The 20062-nt window shown below is 41.1% G+C and overlaps 1 protein-coding gene across 1 annotated transcript; it reads right to left on the reverse strand.

The window, feature by feature from the left end:
• Positions 1-121: 121 nt before the first annotated feature.
• Positions 122-16302, reverse strand: GCM1 (glial cells missing transcription factor 1). Its single transcript, XM_033103551.1, has 5 exons — positions 16147-16302; positions 4671-4923; positions 3456-3568; positions 2322-2450; positions 122-879 (listed from the first exon to the last, which is right to left on the reverse strand). Exons 1-5 carry the CDS (start codon positions 16219-16221, stop codon positions 145-147), a joined length of 1305 nt encoding a protein of 434 aa, XP_032959442.1. The 5' UTR covers positions 16222-16302; the 3' UTR covers positions 122-144.
• Positions 16303-20062: the final 3760 nt, after the last annotated feature.

Below are 20062 nucleotides of genomic sequence, written 5' to 3' on the forward strand. Positions count from 1 at the left end.
TCCTTTGGATATATACCCAGCAGTGGGATTGCTGGATCAGATGGTAGTTCTACTTTTATTTTTTGAGGAACTTCCATACTATTTTCCACAGTGGCTGCACCAAATTACATTCCCACTAACAGTGCACAAGGATTCAGATTTGGATCATCTTAAATGACAAAGGTTTAGAAGCATTTCATTCTTGCAGTGATCCAAACCCATGTACCTCATTTCTTCATCAAAATTCCATTTACTGCTCTTGCTTGGCAATGAATATTGATGGTAAGGATGAGAGGTATAGGTAAAGAGAAAGGGGTCTTCCTGAGGTGAATGGCACGTAGTGGAAGGGTAATAGCTGTTAAAATCCACATGTACCTTCTCTTCATAAAGATCAACCCCTGGATTTGGCCATAATGGGTGACAGCTAGTTTTGGCTGCAGGTGGTTCCACTAGAACCTGCTGGGGAAGGGGTTCTGAAGAGTTCTGGGAAGGGGAGAAGTCATAAGGCCAGCTGGTCTGAGGAAAAGGGTAATTGGGACAACTGTTATCATTAAGAGGATTTCTCCCCAAAGCAGCATTTTTGTTCCATGTTTGCAGGTCATCGTAATCAGCGAGGACTCCAGAGACAGTAGGCTGAAGCAGGTCTCCACTACTGTAGATCCGACTACTGGACCCTTTGTATTTCTCATAGAGCTCAGGGGGGCCCAAGGTGGAAGTGGGCTCTGCCAGATCCGTGGTTCCCCCTAAACCATAACTCTTGAATAAGCAATCATTCGGTGACTTCTGCTGGGGAGCGTTAGCTATTAAATGTCCACTGTCACTACTAGGCAATTGGATGCCTTCCTGGAAAGACCAAGTTAAAGGTAAACTTCCCCAACTTTGTGTTTCACCTGTAAGAGACTGGAAAGGAAAATGAAAAGCTCATGTTAATAAGTTAAGCAAATTGACACAACTACCCCAGGCTCCCGCTGGTTACAAATAAGTGCTCTGTCAGAGTTTCCTCGTTCCTCACATACTTGGAGCACAAAGACACAGAGCAGCTTCACCAAAACCACTCATGACCTGAAAGAAGTAAACACTGCTTCCATTTCCATTTTAAATCTTACTAACCAGTAAGAGCTGAGTTTCCCTTCACTCTGACATGAGTGTGTTTAAAATGTTTCACCCTCAAGGGCAAATCTGATATCCTCAGTGCCTCTGTGAGACGCTTGTAAGAGGCTGTTTAAGAAAAGTCAGACTAAACCTCAGAGATTATCTTATACTCAGTACACCTCTCAGGGTCTCTCTCTCTCTCTCTCTCTCTCTCTCTCTCAGCACCATCATCATCATCATCATCATTTCCCTCGTTGACTTTTCTATTTCTTGGTGCTGTTTGGAGTCTGAGAGACTAGGGTTTTATTTATTTTTTTTTCTCAAGAGACTTTTCTCTGAACTCATTTTGTTGAGTCATAAATAAGACTCCTAGAATATGAAGTGGTAAACGTATTTTTATAAACGAGGGACGTCTATTGTCCTCCAGTTAATCATAGGAAAAGAATCTGGTTGAGAATTAAGTCATCCTCCTATTTATGTAAAACTATCGACTAATAAGAGGACTGGGGGGGAGAGACTGACCAAGCAGAGTGAGTGGGAAGAAATGCCCTTCAGCTTGTCCCAGGGCTGGGAGAAGGGAGGAGGGACCAGTTATTTGGATTCAGAGCTCACGTTTCCTGACAAGAGACACAAGTTACATTTTTTTGAAAAATGTAAGGTATATTTAGAGCCTCCGGGCATGGACTGGCTCCATTTCTGTTCTCCTGAAAAAACTTGTAAAGCACTGAACAGTAGAAAAAGTATAGGACTTACTATCACTGTTACACAGACAAATCCACAAACCTATAGTGTAACCCCATAAAGGCACGGACTTCACTTCACATCCCCCCTAACCCCCACCCCTGAAGACCACTGTTTTCAGAGACTGCCTGGTGATTTCATCTTGGTAAAGTGTGCTAAGGAAACACAGTTGATCCTTGAACAACATGGGTTTGAACTGCATGGCTCCACTTATATGTGGATTTTTTTCAATAAATACTTGTAGTGTCTTTGATCCATGGTTGGGAGTCGGCAGATGTAGAGGACCGACTGTCTGCATTGCTCTACACCATTTTATACAGGGGACTTGAGCATCTGTGGATTTTGGTTTCTGAGGGGGTTCTGGAACCAGTCCCCCATGGATACTGAGGGACAACTTAAGTTTTAGGGGAGTCAAAAGTGATTTGTAGGTAAGAGACTGGGGAAATCTACTGCCCTCCCTTAGGAGTGGTGAGTTGCTTATGTTTTGGACACACATGGGGAAAGGTTACCTTTGCCTCTGGGCCCCTGTTCAGCTTTAAGGAGACAGAGGAAGATGTCGTGTGCACTTTCTTCATTGCTCTTCTTGCCTCAGCTTCCAATTTGGTTTCTGGTTTTGGATGATCATGTTCTCCCTTTGACTTAAAGGAGACAAGGAGCTAAAATAAATAACTGGAAGGTACTTCGTGGTGCGTAAAATTTAACCCTTTGCCCTGCCCTCTCAGTGTTGCTGCGGTTGACTATTGCAACAAGATTGCCTAAACCTTTTAACACCTCCCAAGCACACTGTGCTTACGATGCTCCCTCTTTTCCTGGCGTTTGTCACCCACGTGGCTGGCAAAGCCATATTCATAGTGATAATAAGTACAGCTTATTACATACGATCTCATCCAACCTCCAGCACAACGCTCTGAGGTACATACCATCATTACCAGCCCCAGTTTACAGAATGGGAAATTAAGGCATGCCAGCTGGGTCACTGCCCCTGGTAAGTGGGGAAGCTGGGGTTCAAAGTGTGTTGGAGCTGGCCAAGCTGAAAGCCAATTGTTAAACATTCAGGAATTCTGCGAGCTGGCTGTTAAACACGGCTGGTAGGTTGACAGCAGCCATAGTAGGAAGAGTTATATCACAGAAATCGGCAAACCCTACAGATCAGAACGTTTTCTTTTCGGAGGGCAGGATTATCCGTTCTCCACCGATTCAAATCCAGGCAGTCTACGTTCATTGGCCGCTCTTCACTCCTGTGTATCCCCGGCCCCCACTGTTAGGGCAGAAAACTGGGGCTTAGGGGAATAAAGTAACATGTTTGGTTTATAGAGCTACTTAGAAGTCAGAGCTGGTATTTAATCTGGGGTTCGCTGAAGGCTACTGCTGCAGCAGTGTCGGCCTAAGCACGATCTCATTACTAAGCCCTAAGAAACCCGAGGCAGAGGCGGCCAGCTCCCCTCCTTGGGCTCCCAGGGCCAGGCGCTTGGTGCCTCTACTGAGGTGTGGGGCACACACATTGCTTGCGCAAAGTGTGCCTCAGGCTTGGGGTTGGCTCTCATTCACCTGTGCGTCTCTTGTATAAAATTCCTCCTTGCGCTCTGTAAACATTTCTTGAATTAAAGAGAAATGGCATCTTATCACTCTAATGCAAATCCAACCTGGAAAAATATGAAGCGTCCGTCATGCCTCCAGAAGTTGGTGACAGGGAAGCCCCCATGGCCTCGGCAAGGAATTAGCTTCAGTGGCCCATCGCAGTTGGGACAGCGTTTCCCTACAAGAGAGCAGAGGAAGGTGACTACAGCTGGCTGAGCCATGCCAGCCGACTCTGATGGAGTTAGCCTGGATGCCAGGATGGCAGAGAATACACCTGGGCACAGTTTTATGTACTTCCACCCACTGGGCATTACCCCTGGCCCTAGGCGGCCTGGCCACCATAATGGTCCAGACCAGTCTCACACATGGGTGGGGAAAAGCAGTTGCCTACAGAATGGGATATTTCACAGGTCAGGGGAGAGATCTTCTGAGAAGAAAATCCTGCCCTACTTGTTTACTGATATTTGGAATTCTTTGTAGAAAAGCAGAAAACATTCTTTTCCTTCATGATTAGAACTAAGAGGCAAGGGGCAAATCCATACGGGAGAGAGAACACAGCTACTAAATTTTCACTTGAGTATAAATGACTTGATACCAGATCCTACCCTGAAAGCAGGTCTTGAAGACAAATGACAAGGAAAGAACATGAAACAACTTGAGGAGAAGGCACAGGGAAGGCTGAATGCGTCTATTTCACAACCCGATGGATATGATAAAAAAAACAAAATGAGCACATATTTCGGCATGTGATTATGGCATGAGCCTAAATGCCATGGAATTGAGTCTCATCTCAAATTTAGTCCCAGTGCTGCCACTCCACGTCAAAGTCCTTTTTGAGATCATTTAGGGACCCATTGCCCAAGGCGTCAGGGGGCGAGTCTAATAAACATCTTTCTCCTAATCTTCATGTGGGCACACTGATGAATTACTGTCAGTCCCGTAAGTGAGGCCTCTTTGCCTTCACCCAGAGCAGTTTTAATGGGGGGCCGTGGCCGATCTGTGGGGCAGCTCCCCCTGGGGGAGAAGGGGCCGGTTGGCTCCTTACTACATTCTACATAGAAACAGCCTTGGTCTCCACCACACTCCAATGTAAAGGTTGGGCTGTGGGGATGTCCTGGGATATAGTGGCCCATCTGGCAGGAGAATTTGAACGGATGCCAGCTTTCTCTCCAATGCCAGGAGAGAAATGAATTCATTCATTTCAATGCATCCTTTTACACCACCACTGCCGAGTTGAGTAGTTATAGCCGAAAATGTATGGCCAGGAAAGCCCCACTCACTCTGCTGCTTCTGCCGGGCTTTGTCACAGATCGCAGGTCTCAAGTAGACCTTGCGGCCCTCCTTGGCGGAGCAGTCCAGGCTGCACACCACCACACCCAAGCAGGACTTCTTGAGGATGCGCGAGTTGTGATTGTTGGTGTTGCGCATGGCCCAGCTGCTCAGGTGTCGCTGTGCATTCCTGTCCTCCGAGCTATAGATGTACTTCTCGTAGGAATCCGGCCATTCTTGGAACCAGTCAGTCTTTTTCACATTCTGATAGAAACATGAAGATGATACTGTTACGCTAGAAAACACAACTATCCGTCCCTGAGGAGTCAACCAACATGAAGGATAGCTTGGCAAAGACCAACCTGGGTTTAGTTCTGACAGTGGGATCTGAGAGGGCAGCACAGCAGTGGCGACAGGACGGCTGTGTCTACTGCACATTTGCTCCCTGGACCACAATGAGTTGTACTTCGGTCCCTCTGAGTTCCCCCTGATTGCTGTTTCTCTAGCCCTTGGTGAGAAGAGTTATGACCGTATCTCACTAAGAATTGTTGAGAGTGAAGTAATATTACCGTGCCCTGACACAATTATGTGGAAAACATTGTGGCAGGATAGTGACATAATGCCTCGTACCATAGTGTAGCTACCTTATTAAGAATGTTAAGGGTTTAAGCAAAGTCACCAGCAGTGGGAAGGCTGGAGAACCCTGGCGCAGGAGGGTTCCGAGAGCTGCTTCCTCCCCTGTGGAGGTGTTCTTCCTTTTTCTCTCCTCCCATACTCATGTGCCTCAAACAGGCAGAGGAATAAGGAAGAGTTTCCTTTGACCGGAAGCTTCTGTCTTCTTGCCCAGGACTGGCACAATTCCCTGTGCATGAACATCTAATTAAACTAAGACGCTCAATCATTATAGCGTAAGTTGTTTGGCTTTCTGTCCATCTGTTTCTTCATCTGTGTAAGAGGGATAACAAGACCTGTCTACCTTGAGTAGTTCTGAGGATTAAATACGATAATATATAAAAAATACTTAGCACAGCACCTAGCACGGAGGGAGCTCTACATAAATGTTAGTCACTGATGTGTGGCTCATGGTTCCTTAGGCCCTGCTTTGGTACACAAATGCTCCCTTTGACAGATCCCACCTAGTTCTTAGAGTGAGAATCATTAAGTTGTCTAAGTAGTGAAACTCGGGCTGTATCCATCCTCACAACTTCCAGAAACCTGGCAGGGTATAAGAATATTTGTCATTAAGAAGATTCTAGAAGATCAGACTAGAAGATTCTAGAAGGTCCAGAAGGAGTTATCAGGGTACTGATGTTTATTGAGTTAGATTTCAAGTTTAGACCATGCCAAAGGACTTTGTAACATGAGACTCTGGGCAAATGATTTGGTCTCTGAAGCCTCACTTTATTCTTCTTTAAAATGGGGACACTGATAAAACACACTTCAAAAAGTACTGTAAAGAGCAGATCTGTCAGTCTTATGTAATGATAGTTGTTGTTTGAATGGAATGTCATGGGACCTGAGGTGGGTCTGAGGAAATATTAGAGGTTTTATGTGCATGAGAGATTAGCAGTTAAGAGGTCGGGTCTGCAAACTAGGGCCCATGGGCCAAATCCAGCCCACTGTCTGTTTTGATAAATAAAGTTTTATTGGAATACAACCATGTTCATTCATTTAAATGAATACTTTTACACCACCACTGCAGAGTTGAGTAGTTATAGAAGAAAATGTATGGCCAACAAAGTCTAAAATATTTACTATCTGGCCCATTATAGAAAGTTTGCTGATCCAGAGGGCTAAGAGCACGGCCCATGGAGGCAGATGGCCTGGGTGTGTCTTAACGAAGTTCCTTGCCCTCTCAGTGCCTCTGTTTCCTGCTCTGTAAAATGGAGGTAACAGGAGTACTCACCTCACAGGGATTTCAGGAGGATTAAATCAGCTAACATGTGCAAAACATGTAAAACAGTGCCTGGCCCATAGCAAGTTCCACATCAGCCGTAGCTGTTACTCTACTAAGTCTACTAAGGCCATACACTACCAGCCAATGGGTTTGTAAGAACCACCAGTCTTCAGGGGAGAAAAGGCCCATAGAGAGGTCATTTCATACTTTAAACCAGGGGTGTCCAAACTTTTTTCAACGTTTTTTACCAAGGGCCATATGCAGTAAAATACACAAACAGCCGGGCCACTCACTCGAGGTGAAGTGCGTATTGCCTCACCTGGTTTATTTAAGTAAACTAAATATATTTTTGGAATTTGCTGCGGGCCAATTAACAATGGATTGCGGGCCGCAGTTGGCCCGCGGGCTACAGTTTGGATACCCCTGCTTTCAACCTTGCCAAGCCAAATGCAAGACAGAAGTCCAAGTCCCTACAAAACAAATGCTTAATTGGTGCAACTCTGGTTCCATGACCTCCCTTCTCAGGGCAATGACAACGGCTGGCCCTCTGAGTGTTACACTGTAACTGCTGTGCTACGGAAAGGGGAAGTTGCCCCACAGGAGAATGGCAGAAGGGCATAAATCACAGGAGTGTGGCATCTGCAGAAGTCACCTCTGGTCCACCAGGCAGCTCCATTAGAGCTTCCAGAAAAAAGGCACAGCCAGGCCAAGATGCTGAATGGACTGCCTGCTTTTTCCAGGTCTTTCTCTCTCTCTCCCTCAATTCCTTGGTAATTCTGAGATGGATACAATTCAATGCCCCAGGGTGAAAGAGACAGCTCAGGTGGCCTCACCTCCTTCTTTCTCCATCCCACCCTCTCTTCTCTTCCTCTGACCTAAGCTCCAAACAATGCTCTCTTGTTCTCTGTCAAAGAAATGCCATAGGAAGCAAAACTTTATCCTCTGAAGTAATAAACATGCAGGTTAAAATATACACCTTCCTCTAACAATTTTGACTGTAAAAATCTACTGGTGGATTTGAATTATACAAATATAAAGCACAGTTGTCAGGGTAGTAGAGACACAGGCAAGGTGGACTTGGAAAAAGCTAAGATTTTCATGTTGTAACAGTAAGTGGCCCCTTTAAGCTGATCAGTGGCATAAATCCCATGAACTAGGAGGAGAAAATATATGTGAGAGCATCTCAGATATTTTGGTTAAAGCAAGGACTCCCTACCTGTGGAGGAAGAAATGATCTCCATCTTCTCTTTCTCTCTCTATCTCTCTCTCTCTCTCTGTCTGTCTGTCTGTCTCTCTCTCTCTCTCTCTCTCTATATATATATATATATATGTGTGTGTGTGTGTGTGTGTGTGTGTGTGTGTGTGTATTTATATATATTTATATATATAAAACTTAAGAAGTAATCACTCCAATAAATCTAGTACCCATCTGACACCACACAAAGTTATTACAATATTATTGACTATGTTCCCTATGCCATGACTATTTAGCACCTACCAACTTGTAGGTTCTAATCCCTTCCCCTTGTTCACCCATCCACCTCAAACCCCTTCCCATCTGGCAACCATCAAAATGTTTTCTGTATCTATGAGTTTCTGTTTTTTGTTTGTCTATTTTGTTTTTCAGATTCCACATATAAGTGAAATCATATGGTATTTGTCTTTCTCTGTCTGACTTATTTCACTTAGCATAATGCCCTCTAGGTCTATCCATGTTGTTGCAGATGGTAAGATTTCATTCTTTTTTATGGCCAAGTAATATTCCATTGTATAAATATACTACTTCTTTATCCATGCATCTATTGATGAACACTTAGGTTGCTTCTGTATCTTGGTTATTGTAAACAATGCTGCAATGAACATGTGGATACATATGCCTTTTCAAATTAGTATTTTGGGTTTCTTCAGATACATACCCAGAAGTAGAATTACTCTATCTTTCTTTGTCTCTTGTTACAGCCTTTGTTTTAAAGTCTATTTTGTCTGGTATAAGTATTGCTACCCCAGATCTTTTTGTTTTGTTTCCTTTTTCATGAAATATCTTTTTTCCATCCCTTTACTTTAGTCTCTGTGTATCTTTTGATCCCAAGTGAGCCTCCTATAGGCAGCATTATAAGGGCCTTGCTTTCTTATCCTTTCAGCCACCCTATGTCTTTCTTTTTGTGTTTTTTTTTGTTGTTGTTGTTGTTGCTGTTTTTTACTTGCAGGCTAGGCAAAATTACATTGGAGGTAGGTGAAAATGAAGGCAAGAAACATTATCAAGAAGGTTCTGGTAACTCAGGGGAAAGATAGTGAGAACAATAATAAAGCCAAAAAATGGAATGGAAATAATTAGATTAATTCAAGAGATAGTTAGGAGTACAATCAACCATGCCATAGAAGTAAAGGAGAGAAAGGAAGGAATTAAGAATAATTCATGTAGTTTCTCTAAGGAAGAAGGTGAATAAGAGAAACTGTTTTGGAGAAAAAATAAATTCTGTTGTTGATATGTTGCCTTCGAGGTATACGATAATCAATCAGAAACGTGATTCTAGAGTTCAGAAAGAAGTCTATGCATTTAAGAACTGTTAGCATACTTACGATATTGGAGCAAGTGAAGAATACAGGGAATGAATGTTAAGAATAGATGAGCCCTAGGGAATACCAATAAGTAAGAAGACAATGAGAGACGAGCCAATGGAGCCTCAAAACATATGATCAGAGAGTTTGAGCAGAAGCAGGAAAACATTGAATAGAAGCCAGAGAGAGGGGTGCCCTCAAGGTCAAGAGAACAGAGTGCCAAGTAGTGCCAAAGAGTATTACCTGCTCTTTTAGCCAGCTAAGGAGATAAAGAAAGTAGAAGAAAAGGTAAGGAAATGATTTTGTTCGGTGTGTTGGTTTGTTATCTGAGACTTTCATGTTTGTAGGCTGGGAGGAAGAGGCCAAAGAAAATGGGAGAAGAAAAGATACACAAATCACGTAGTCTTAAAGAGCAGCACAAAATAAATCCATATAACGGGGGTCTTATGAATTATATAGATGAAGTAGAAGGTTACAATGGCCTCAGTGGACAGACTAGGTTTCAGAAAGACATGAAGCATAGGCAACCTTACTTAGGATGGACTGTGTCCCCTTACATTTTCATCTCCAAATTAAGTGGCTTTGGAGGCAATCATACTTTGTCTTCCTTGGATTGATTCTCCCATCTTATTTACTATCCTGTTTACAATAACAGTGATACCTATGAGGAAGGCTTATTGTAAAGATGAAATGATCCCATGCTATGTCTTTTGATTGGAGCATTTAATCTATTTACATTGAAAGTAGTTGTTGATAGAGATATAGGTATTGCCATTTTTTTATTCATTTTTTGTATTTTCTTCTTTTTCTTAAAGAAGTCGATTTAACATTTCTTATAATACCAATTTGGTTATTGATGAACTCCTTTAGCTTTTCCTTGTCTGGGAAGCTCTTTATCTGTCCTTTGATTCTAAATGATAGCTTTGCTGGGTAGAGCAATCTTGTTTGTAGGTCCTTGCTTTTCATCACTTTGAATATTTTGTGCCAATCTCTTCTGGCCTGCAAAGTTTCTGTTGAGAAATCAGCTGATAGTTTTATGGAAGCTCCCTTGTAGGTAACTAGCTGCTTTTCTCTTGCTGCTTTTAAGATTCTCTATCTTTAACCTTTGGCATTTTAATTACAATGTGTCTTGGTGTGGGCCTGTTTGGGTTTATCTTGTTTGGGACTCTCTGCACTTCCTGGGCTTGTATGTCTAGTTCCTTCACCAGGTTTGGGAAGTTTTCTGTCATTATTTCTTCAAATAGGTTTTCAACTCCTTGCTCTCTCCCTTCTCCTTCTCATACCCCTATGAAAAAAATGTTGGTATGCTTGATGTTGTCCCAGAGGCCCCTTAAACTATTTGTATTTGTTTGGATTCTTTTTCCTTTTTGATGTTCTAATTGGGTATTTTCTGCTACCTTATATTCCAAATCACCACTTTACTTCTCTGCTTCATGTAATCTACTGTTGATTCCTTCTAATTTATTTTTCACTTCAGTTATTGGATTCTTCATTTCTGACTGGTTCTTTTTTATGTTTCCTGTCTCTTTGTTGAAGTTCTCCCTGAGATCATAGAGCATCCTTATAACTAGTGTTTTGAACTCTGCATCTGGTGGATTGCTTGTCTCCATTTTGTTTAGTTCTTTTTTTTTTAGAGGTTTGTTCTGTTCTTTCATTTAGGACATGTTTATTTGTCTCCTCATTTTGACTGCCTCCCTGTGTTTGTTTCTATGTACTAAGTAGAGCTGCTACATCTCCTGGTCTTGGAAGAGTGGCCTTATGTAGTAGGTGTGCTGTGGGGCCCAGTGGTGCAGCCTCCCTGGTCACCTGCTCCAGGTGCTCCAGGAGTCTCCCTTGTGTGGGTGCCCTAATGTTGTACTTGCGCCTTGATTGCTGTTTAAGCTTTTTTTTTTTCTTTCAACAGCACTGGCAACCTAGTTTTCCAGTTCCATTAATAATGCAGTAATAATTTTGATGACGTATGGACTTGAGAATATTACTAGGAGTAAATGTGTTCACATCGTGCTATTCTCTTGGCTATTTATTTATACCCAGTCCTTTGACCTGCATGTTTAGTAGGCAACTACAAAAGATCTTTGACATCATTTAACATTAAAATTAAGAGAAAACCCAGATCACAATAATGCAAAGGAACCCAGGTGTCAAATGAATGATAGAGATTTCCTAAAGCTTTTTAAATTTAAGGCACCAGAGAGGAAAATTTAAAAAGACAGAATAATCATTTCTTAATCTTGTTTAGCAAATCCTCACAAAATATTTTCCTTTTTCAGATCTTTTGTTTATTTTAATTCCTAACTTTTCATGAGTAACTCTTTGATTTTCCTCTTGGTTAAGACGTTTATAATTTAAAGGGAATATCCCTAAGGTGTCCAAGATGTAAATCTATCTAATTTATATTTTATAATCTCATCAGTAATATCATTGGGAGTTTAATTAATGTTTCTATGACTTCTGTGTGTACTTTTCTACTAAGAGACTTAATCCTCTAACTCATTCAAAATCTTTGAAATTCTATGCAATCAATCATAAATCACTCTTCATCTTCCCCTCATTCTAATTTACCTAACTACTTGAAGTTTTAATAAGCTACCTCAAGAATTAAATATACATTATTATATACAGCTAATAAATTAAAATTCTATTAAAATTAGTTATCAAAAATATCTACATTATAATGTTATATTAAATTGAATTTCATTTGGAAGATAGTCTACTCTCATATAAATCAATTATCTGCCAGTTCTTTAACTATAAAAATAGCTTATTAATTCCTTATAAATAAATGTTTTCAAATAAAACAGGGATAGCAAGCTGATACATCTTTAAGCAAATCAGATAGGGGGGAAATTTTTAGATATTACTTATAGAACACAGAAAAAAAATTCAACCAACATTTTGATTTACATACAACTTTTTAAGAACTTACCTCTTCTGAGCCAACTAGAAACCAAACTCCAAGTGTTATCAAAGAGAGAAATTCAATTCAACAAAATGCTTTTGAGTTAAGTCAAGAATTACTGCTTAAGCTAAACCTGCCATTTCTTCCCTTTGTTAAGGGATCAAGACTCAGAACAACAAGTTCCTATTTTGCTCAGACATCGCCAGAGTGCCCCAGCTTCCAAACTCTCTCTGTCACCTACCTCTCTTTTTTCTTCTCCCTTTCCTTTCCCAATTCACCCCACTCAGTAAGGAATTGCCTGACAGGCACCCAAAAGAGAGCTCTGCTACCCCCAGATGCAGTGATGTTCCCGTCCCCATCACACCAGAAGTACAGGATAGCAAAATTCTGGCCACAATCGCGGGAGACCCAATGACCATAGGAGTCCATATAGGTACTGCCATTGGAATTTCAAAATCAAGAAAATGGGACAAAGTCGACAAAGTCATGGGTAACTTTGTGACAACGTGACCTGATTATGCAGCCAGATAATAATTGACAAGAAATACAGAATCCAGTTTACCTGTTACCTCCCTAGCACCAAGACACAAAGAAAGATTACTACAACTGGCTCATTTGGATTACATGTAGCCATAGGAATTCACAGAAAGAGCTCAAAAAGTCCCCTTTGCTCACAATTTTGGGCTCATCATCCCCTGTAAAAGCAAAGGAAATTTTGCTGGCTAAAATCATGGTCCAGGAGTTAATTAATTGGAGATGTGACCTCTATGTAGTTGAGTCACGAGGTTTTAGGTTGGTCTGCATTTATATTTAGCCTATGTATATCTTTCTTTTTTCCTCTATAAAATATGTACTGAAGCCTTGGATTTTGTGAGTTGATGGCTTGGTGTGGCTTTGACTATGAGTTTTAACCTGAAAATTGCTCATGCTTAGGAACAAAATAATTCCGGGTGTTTTTCTGCTGTTGTGCTATTGGAACACCTGTACTTTTGCTTAGAGAAACTGGCTAGTATTAAGAAGGGAGTGGTGCTCTCATCTTCCTGCTGAAATAGGTACATTTAGGAGAAAAAGGAATTGATTCTCTTCTCAATTTTCAACCGAAAGAAGGAAAGAAGAAGGAAGGAAGGAAGGAGGAAGGAAGGAAGGAAGGAAGGAAGGAGGAAGGGAAGGAAGGAGGAAGGAAGGAAGGGAAGGAAGGAAAAGAAAGAGGAGAAAGAAAAAGAAAGAGAGAGAGAGAGAGAGAGAGAGAGAGAGAAGAGAGAGAGAGAGAGAGGAGGAGAGAGAAAGAAAGAAAAGAAGAAAGAAAGGAAAGAAAGAAAGAAAGAAAGAAAGAAAGAAGAAAGAAAGAAAGAAAAGAAAGAAAGAAAGAAAAGAAAGAAAAGAAAGAAGAAGAGAAAAATTTCTAGGGATTCAAGGCTCTCAAATATCACAATCAGTATTCATGAAAGTGTGACAGAGTCCTGGGATCATGTAATAAACATTTTTAATGAAGGTAAAACTAAGCAACAACAACATTTGCTGCTTGCACCAAGAAAACCCTAAAGCTATTATATCTGCACTTTACAAATGCAAAATTGGTGTATTACATTAGCCTGGAATAAACAGACTTTCATCAACGATGGTTTTGAGTAATTTAAATTCCTGCAGTTCTGGGCCGGCTCCCTGCTGGATTAAGGAGATATGGTATCAAAATAACTACAAGGTAGAGGAATGACCAGAAACAAGTGAAATGAAGGTTTGTAAAGACATATATGCAGCTGAAAGGACGAGGCGACATACCCGAAACAGATTGGGGAGGGATGATTTACTAAGGGAAAGTAGCCTTTCCAAGCGCTAGATCTGATCGTGATGTTTTCCAGCCCAAAGAGCCTAATGGCTTCCCACTGCCTATAAAATAACCGAATCCTTAGGATAGCCTGCTTCCGAACCACCCTGCCAGTCTGCAGCCTCCCACATCTTGCTGCACACCTGTGCACAAGCTCCCTCCAATGCTGACTTGGAATAGCTTTCAGACTTTAGTGTCCTACTCTGCCTTAATTGTCTTGATTACTTTCTTCACTCGCCCTAATCCTCCCACATTTTAGAATGAATGCACTTTTCTAGAGAAAGCCCTTTGCCAGAAGCTCTGCCTTGCTTTCCATGCCCAAGTCATGTTGAATTCCGTGCTTCCTCTTTTAAGCACCTCTAGCCGTTTTCTACATGGCATTGATTCTCTATTTGGGCACTAATCTTGTTCTATTAGCTCAGATCATAGGTACTTTTCATGGAAGTGAACACCGCTCAGTGTCCCCTGTATTCCCAAGCCTGCTATAGTGTCTGGCACATTCTAGTCACTCAAAAATGTTTGATGTCCTGATAAGCACATCACCATTCACTGTTGTCAACAGTTAACCCATAAATCTTCTCCTATCTGAGACATGTAAAGAGATATGGAGTTTCTAGGACCAGAAGACACAATTAACATTCAGGTGACCATCTTAAAACTTGAAGCATGTGAGTGGGTTAACAGGAGAGGAATTTGTTTACAAGTTGCAGGAATTTGCCCATGTATTGCAGAAGTAATGATCCTGGCAGGAATACAGAATTACGAAAAATAAACTACAAATTCTTTGTATGGGTGCGACAGAGAATGAAATTGGGGAAATTTATAGTGATAACAAGCTATGCCATTTGACCCATTAAACAACATTTTTTTAATGCCCGAACAGGTGGTCTAAGGAACGTTAAATTACCTGAGGGGCTCCGTGAAGAAAGGGTTCCATGGTCAAAAACAAGTTAGGGCTCTCCTGCCTGACACAGCCTTCTCTTGGGAGAGACACTAGTGCCCCGGACAGTTACAAAGCCTCCACGTCTGCAGTAAAGAAATCTGTTTAACTTCGTTGAGCCTAGTCCTTTTCTTTTTCTTTCTTCACAGCACCCATTAAAACTCCTTGTAACTTACACTCACAGAACACATATTGGGAAACATTGCTGTAAACAGTTAAGAGATTTAGGCAGGGTGTATAGGATTTACTATTTTCATTACCAAGGAGGAAACTAAGACTTAAGAAAATTGATCTGTTTTGAGTCACACAAATTATAAGCAGTGAAGCCATTCGTTCATAAATTCCCTAATTATCTGTCGTTGCTTTGATCCGTGCCAGACATCGTGATAGGCACTGGCCCACAGTGCTAGAATGCAGGTCACCTTCCAAATCTCAGGTCACAGAATCCTAGACGATTAGAACTAAACGGGTACCTGAGAGACGATGTAGTGTAACCACCTCATTTTCAGAAGAGGAAGGGGAGTATCGGAAAAGGTAAATAACTCCCTGAGAATTTGCAAATAAAAGAAGGCAGAATTCAAAGTCAGGACTTTGTCTCTAAGTCCTTTGCTTCTCATAGTTCATCACTCTGCCTCCAGATAAGCTCACAAAACATAAAATCAAATATGCTTGGAAATTCTTCCAAGACATTTTATTTTTCACCTTAACGGGTTCTTGATAACGATTCCAGAGCCAGCATCAACCCAGCTGAGAATGGCGGTGTCTCTGCTCAGAAAATTTTAAGAGACATTTGCACTTTTAATAATTTCCCTAGCATATTTACCAAATCGAAGGGCATTTCACTCTTTCCGTGAGAAATCAAAATTTTCTATGAACTATAAATGATACATTTCCAAAATTGAACGTGTATTTTTGTCATAAATTTCGCAGTTTAACGTCTTCGGTAGCTGAGAATGCTTTTGTTTTGAAAATTCATGCTGGGACATGAATTTGATAAGCCCTGAGACTCCCTCCAGGGAAGTAGTTCTTTTTTTTCTTTTGTCTACAGATCTTATGAGCGATATGGATCTTCTGTCCCAGAAAGAAATGCATGTTAGTACACAATGTTGCCCATCATTTTAGGGGGTTCTCAAACCCCATTAAAACTCTTGCTCTAGGATGTGACATTGTAAAATCAAAGACCCACTTGCATCAGAGGTCTTGGCATATCCTCTTAAAATTCTTCAGCCAGATATCCAGCTGAAGCTCTAAAGGAGAGGAGTTTACTCCGTGGGGATCCCCACCGATGTTCTTCAAAGTCTTAACAAGTTAATAGTCGAGGCTTCATAGCCAAATGTTAAAGGCAGAGCATCATAGCAAGTACATACCTGTGGCAGTTTCATATCATTAATATCCCAGCTTAATATCTCTTTGTCCTCAGAATCAAAGTCCTCCGGTTCCATGATAAAGTCAGGTCACCCACCAGTTTCCGTCTATTCAACTCCCCTCAGAAGTGCTTGAGAATTTTGCTCTCACAGCCTCTTGGATCAGTCCACTCAAGAAGCTTAGACTAGGAGACTGTTTTCTGATGATAAAAAATAAATGATAATAATACAGACTGTTAAAGAGATACAAATCAGTACTTGTCTAACAGAAAAACCTATTTTATTGACATTTTTGCAAGCACCAACATACACATAGAAACAAAATGTAGAAACTATTAGGGATCTTATTGAAATAAAGCTTGACCATTGGGAATCAGATCACTGCTTTAACCCCTGGGTTTGGGCTTCCTTTCTCATTGCTAGACCCAGGTTGTGAAGACCTTAATAGGAACCACTGTCACCTGTAGCCAATGGTTAGGACATTTTCCTCCATATATACCTGTGTTTGGGAGGGAGAACTGGCTTGGAGTTGTTTCCACGGAAATGCCTTCATCAATTAGCTGTCATGGTAAGTTATAAGAGGGGAACATCACAACCAGATGTGTCTAGAAGTATTTTTTTAAATCTAAATATTCCATAGAGATTAATTTTGATCTGCTCAATAAATCCAGTGTGTACTTTATATCTTCAAATATTACCAAATGATATGCTCATATGAGATTCCTCTAAAATCTTGGCATTATTGACATTTTGGACGTGATAGTTCTTTATTGTGGGGGATTATCATGTAAATTGTAGGATGTTTAGCAGTATCCTTTGTCTCTGTCCATTAGATGCTAGTAGCAAACCACCCTTCTTTGTTATGACAACCAAAAATGTCTCCAGACAATGTTAAATGTCCCCTGAGGGAAAAATTGCATGAGAACTACTGCTCTAAAATAGTGTTTCTTATCGTTTAACTCCAAGCACTCTTCAACACTTTCTGACTTTATCTTTAGCGATCTCACTCTTTCCTGCACCCCAAAAGAAAATTCTCTCACTTTACTTTGATTAAATTGTATTATGTAAACAACAAAAATTCAAAAAATTTTGTGCAAATTGCATTTCTTCCCCCATGAGAAACACTGCTGTAGTTTCTAAGTATAGTTAGTTAAAGGAGATTTACGAATCAAGAAAGGAAAGAAAGAGAGAGAGAGAGAGAGAGAAAGAAAGACAAACTTGTTTGAAGTGTTCCACGGAGAACAAAAAGTAGTCATTTTGCAGATGAAATGTGCCTGTTAGTAGAATATGAAGTGAAACATGTTTACATGTACAATTGACCCTTGAACAATGCGGGGGTGGGGGGAGAAGGGGGGTTAGGGGAGCCAACCCCTTCTTCACAGTCGAAAATCTGAGTATAACTCAAGTCAGCCCTCTGCATACACGTATTCCCAGCTGTGGAGCGAAAATACTATATTATTACCATTTGCTTACGCTCTTGTAAAAGCAAGGGACATAATGATGTCACATAGGCCTGTTCAATACTAAACTCAAACTACAAGTTAGATTAATAGTCTAAACCTTAGGAAGTCCCATGACTTCCTTTTTGATTTTATGTAACCCTAATATACTTGTCAATCACTGAAATATACTGAGGGAAAGTGTATGGATATAGACGACTGTTGACCTGAACGTATAAATGAAGTTCCTGGCCATTAAATAACAAGCTAATCCGTTTAGCTTGTCTCTTTAGCTAGTCTCTTCCCTCCCTCTCCCACCTACCCACACTCACCTGTCACCTAGTATTCACACATGAAGTCCCTGCTCCCATTTCAAATACTGACATTAAATCCACATGAGTTTTATATCAAATTCTATGTTTGGGAAAAAAACCATTGAGTTACTGAAGAAACGATGCCACAGATTGACTTTAATTTAGAAGACGTGACAAGTATATCAGACACAAATATCAAGTGAAAATGTGATATCAACAGTCTTATGTACTTATCCCTTTGATTATTAACAACAGTGACTCAATTGGCCTAAAATTTGTTATAGCTAATTGGAATAGATTGATCTTTTTTAAAAAAATTGAATAACAAGATTGACATTTCCCAAAATGAAAAACATTGTCTTAAGCCTAGTTAACATAGACGTAATTCTTTTGTTTTTAAATTAAGGAGAGGGGAATCCAATTGCTTTTTAATTTTTTCTGACATCCTTTTTTGCCAAATAAATGAACATTAACTTAATATTTCCCTGCAGGTTAAGAGCAAAACATAGAAAAGAAGAAAAGACTGTTTGCAGCCCTTAGGACATAAACAAACTCAGCTTCCCTCCAGGATTAAAAAATCTAAATTTATCAAGACTTCCTTTTTTTTCAAAAGCAACTCAGGCCAAAGTGTATTCAATTTTCATCGTTTCTACAGAAAACCAACTAGAACAAATGGAACCCTGGAAAAATGGGGTGGCCATTACCGCATCCCTTCTATTTGCCTCTTCTCAGGAATTCTGGCTTCCTTACCTTCTGACTTCTTATGGAGATGCAGGCGATATTGTGATGTATCTCTGGTTCAGGTCCTAGCAGGCTCTGGTCATTTTCTACGCAGAAGCTACTGTTCCCTAATCCAGGTCAAGGTACATTATGCTAATGAGCTCTGGCAATAGTCCAATCAAAATCTAGATGCTCCCAGCTCAGGATAGGTAAGACCGAGCAAGCCAGAGAGCCACTTAACCAGCCCAATTCTCCGCAGAATGCCAGCAATGTGATGAATATTCCACGGTGTGCCTCTGAACTTTCCCCTCCTTTATGTTAAGAGGGCATTTTAACTGAAATGAACATGGAGAATCTTTCGAATTAGTACAGATACTTTCCTTCTCATAATTTCATAGGTTGGGCCCAATGCAGACATTAACCGTGGATTCTAATTCTTCCACCATTTACCCCTGACTGTGTGCAACAGAGAGAGGACTGACAGACATTGCATTGATGGAATTTACTTGAATAGATGTTGGATAGCCAACAGCTCCTAAACCGGAAACACCAACATGTTATCCTACCCCTAACAATCATGCCCCACTAATTCTGTGTGTTCCAACCCCCTCTTCACCCCCCAAACACAATTCTCCCTTCTAGAGATGTCCTTAGCATTCTGGGCACAGCCCCAGTCAGTTTAGTTCACCTGTTATGTTCCGGGCAGTCTGCTAGGCTCTGAAGATACAAGAAAGAATTAAAGCCATTAAGAAGTTTAGTCCAGGAGAAAAGATGAAAAAAGACACTAAATAAGCCCAGGATAACTTGATGCATGGGATAGAGGCAGCCAAGAAGAAATGTAGAAGGGAGTGATTAATCTGGAGGGAAGAGAATCAGGAAACTTCTTTCACAAAAATGATGCCTGATCAGCTTTTTGAAGGACAAACAGATATTCACCAAGGCATCAAGGAATAGAAGAGGGTGTTCCAGGTACTGGCAATGTCGTGGGCAAAGGTAAAGTGGTATGAAAAGTGTGCTGTGGTGTGCTCTGCGTTACGAGGAGTCGGTACCTGTCAGGAAGGTGCAGACCATCAGAGACAGGCTGCGCAGGAAGGAATGAGCAGGCCAGAAGGCAAAATACTTGGGAGGCCTCACAGGCTGTGTTAGGCAGGCCCTGAGAGACCTTCGGGAATGTGGAGGAGATTTCTCACGAGGCTTCCAGTACATAAATGAACTCCTCTTCCGCCTAGAGTTTAAGTCTGCACATGATTTTCTTGTGCTTTATCTGACTGATCTTGGTCTGCTCTTTGCAGTCCCTCCCTTGGTCAGGAGGTTCTTTCTCCATCCCCCAAACACACTGTGGCACAACAAAGCCTAACGTTGTGCAAACTGGAGTTGTAGACAGGAATATCTACAGTGTCCAGCTCCAGAATCACAAAGCTGGGCAAAGAGTGGATTTTACAGCTG

The sequence above is a fragment of the Rhinolophus ferrumequinum genome, chromosome 3 (genome assembly GCF_004115265.2).
Source record: "Rhinolophus ferrumequinum isolate MPI-CBG mRhiFer1 chromosome 3, mRhiFer1_v1.p, whole genome shotgun sequence".
NCBI classification, from domain to species: domain Eukaryota; kingdom Metazoa; phylum Chordata; class Mammalia; order Chiroptera; family Rhinolophidae; genus Rhinolophus; species Rhinolophus ferrumequinum.

Excerpts from the sequence above, each read along its gene's own strand:
- GCM1 (XM_033103551.1), bottom strand. The coding sequence starts at position 16,221 with ATGGAACCGGAGGACTTTGATTCTGAGGACAAAGAGATATTAAGCTGG. Across the intron at positions 2,451-3,455 it reads GACGCTTCATATTTTTCCAG|TCAAAGGGAGAACATGATCA; the intron begins GTTGGATTTGCA and ends GTCTCCTTTAAG. Across the intron at positions 880-2,321 it reads ACAGGGGCCCAGAGGCAAAG|TCTCTTACAGGTGAAACACA; the intron begins GTAACCTTTCCC and ends TTTCCTTTCCAG.